General features: G+C 44.8%; 1 protein-coding gene across 1 annotated transcript in view; it reads right to left on the bottom strand.

Annotated features, from left to right (window-relative positions):
* Positions 1-1,699, bottom strand: part of MYO1H (myosin IH) — a 62,937-nt gene that overhangs the window by 9,009 nt on the left and 52,229 nt on the right. Inside the window, exons 22-23 of the mRNA XM_017541604.2 lie at positions 1,423-1,507; positions 226-385 (exon numbers count right to left, since the gene is read on the bottom strand). Of these exons, the coding sequence (XP_017397093.1) occupies positions 226-385; positions 1,423-1,507 (245 nt within the window). The remainder of the gene's footprint in view (positions 1-225; positions 386-1,422; positions 1,508-1,699) is intronic.

Genomic DNA, 1,699 nt, shown 5'->3' with positions numbered 1-1,699 from the left:
AAAAAAAAAAAAAAAAAAAAGAAAAACCAACAAAACAAAACCAAAGTGCCCTGTTTAAACAACCTTCAGTGGGTGTGTAATGCTAGTAAGGACATCACAAATTCTGAGGAGGTCAATTTCTTGTGCAGCATCGTTGGGAAGGGAAGCAGCACAAAGAAATACAAGAGTTACGGTCGGTCAGTACCCATGTTACTTATGACACTGGAATCCCAGATCAGTCCTTACATTTTCCAAGATTCCAGGAGGTCTCAGCCAGCTCTTGTCCAAGACAGTCTTTGGAAGGTGATACCGGAGATTCAAGATGTAATTCTTCCGCACAAACACTATAAAGTCCTCATTGTCAGGGCAGAGGGGTTTGTTGCGACTGATGAATCCCTTGATGAACCTAAAAAGGAAAATGCCTTGTTACTCTTCTGGACCATTTCTTCAATGAGATGGACTTTCTCTTCCCCATTCCTTTGATTCAAAGGAGGCCAAAGTGGTAGAGGCTGTTGAAATGACCACATAGGCCAGAAGCCAGGAATGTAGCCCACAGGCCAAGTCTGCCCCACACGTATGTTCTATTTCACCCACACTGCCTTTTGTTTTGTTTTGAGGGGCTTGAATTAGTTGCCCATTTAAAAAAGTTAGGAAGTAGTGCATAAAAGCCAGATTTCAAGGCCGGGCATGGTGGCTCAAGTTTGTAATCCCAGCACTTTGGGAAGCTGAGGCAGGTGGATCATTTGAGGTCAGGAATTCAAGACTAGCCTGACCAACGTGGTGAAACCCTGTCTCTACTAAAATTACAAAAATTTTAGCTGGGGTTGGTGATGTGTGCCTGTAATCTCAGCTACTCAGGAGGCTGAGGCAGGAGAATGGCTTGAACTCAGAAGGCAGAGGTTGTAGTGAGCCAAGGTTGCACCACTGTACTCCAGCCTGGGCGACAGAGCAAGACTCTGTCTCAAAAAAACAAAGCAAAACAAAACAAAAAACCGCACAACAACCAAAAGCCAGATTTCAGCATTCCTTGAAAATTTAAGCCATCTGCCGATATTTCCCCACAGCAGCAGTCAACTGGAATGGGCTGGTTACTGCCCCTGCTTGAGGTGGACTGAGCATTACAGTTTACTGCAGTCTCTATCATGCCCTATTGTCTTATCCCAGCTCATGAGACTCACTCACTTTACCTGCCTGGCATCAGAAGGCATTTGACTTTGTGACTTTTGAGCCAGGCTAAGAGAAATTCCAAACACATGGAGTTGTGATCACCATCAAATTCAGCTCAGAGCAAAGGGATAGAACTGAATTCCAAGGCATTCTGAAGGGAGTTTTTTCTTTCTGCACTAATCCAAAAATCACAAAGAACTCATCTACCACCGTGACCATCCCCTGCAGGGCACCAGTGTTTTGTGACCGCTCTCTCTGTTGTACCTGAGAACTTACTTTCTGATAATCCACACGGCCCACTTTCTCCTTTTCATTGCCTTCCGAGCCAGGGCTCCACGCCAGTGGGCTTCCAGTTTGATGGCTGAAAGAGTTTACTGCTGCCGTTAGAAGGTGAGTAGAATCACATGGAAATACAGGGGGCTTTTCCAGATGTCTTTATGCGTTCAACAGACATCTGGACGCCCACCACCCACTGCAGCACTCTGTTAGCCTCAGAGATGGAAGGTCAGATGAATGTCATTAGTTCTTCCTTTTTTTTTTTTTTTTTTTTTTT

Source organism: Cebus imitator, unplaced genomic scaffold, assembly GCF_001604975.1.
Source record: "Cebus imitator isolate Cc_AM_T3 unplaced genomic scaffold, Cebus_imitator-1.0 Scaffold8, whole genome shotgun sequence".
NCBI lineage: Eukaryota > Metazoa > Chordata > Mammalia > Primates > Cebidae > Cebus > Cebus imitator.
This window is presented reverse-complemented; position numbering and strand designations above follow the sequence as displayed.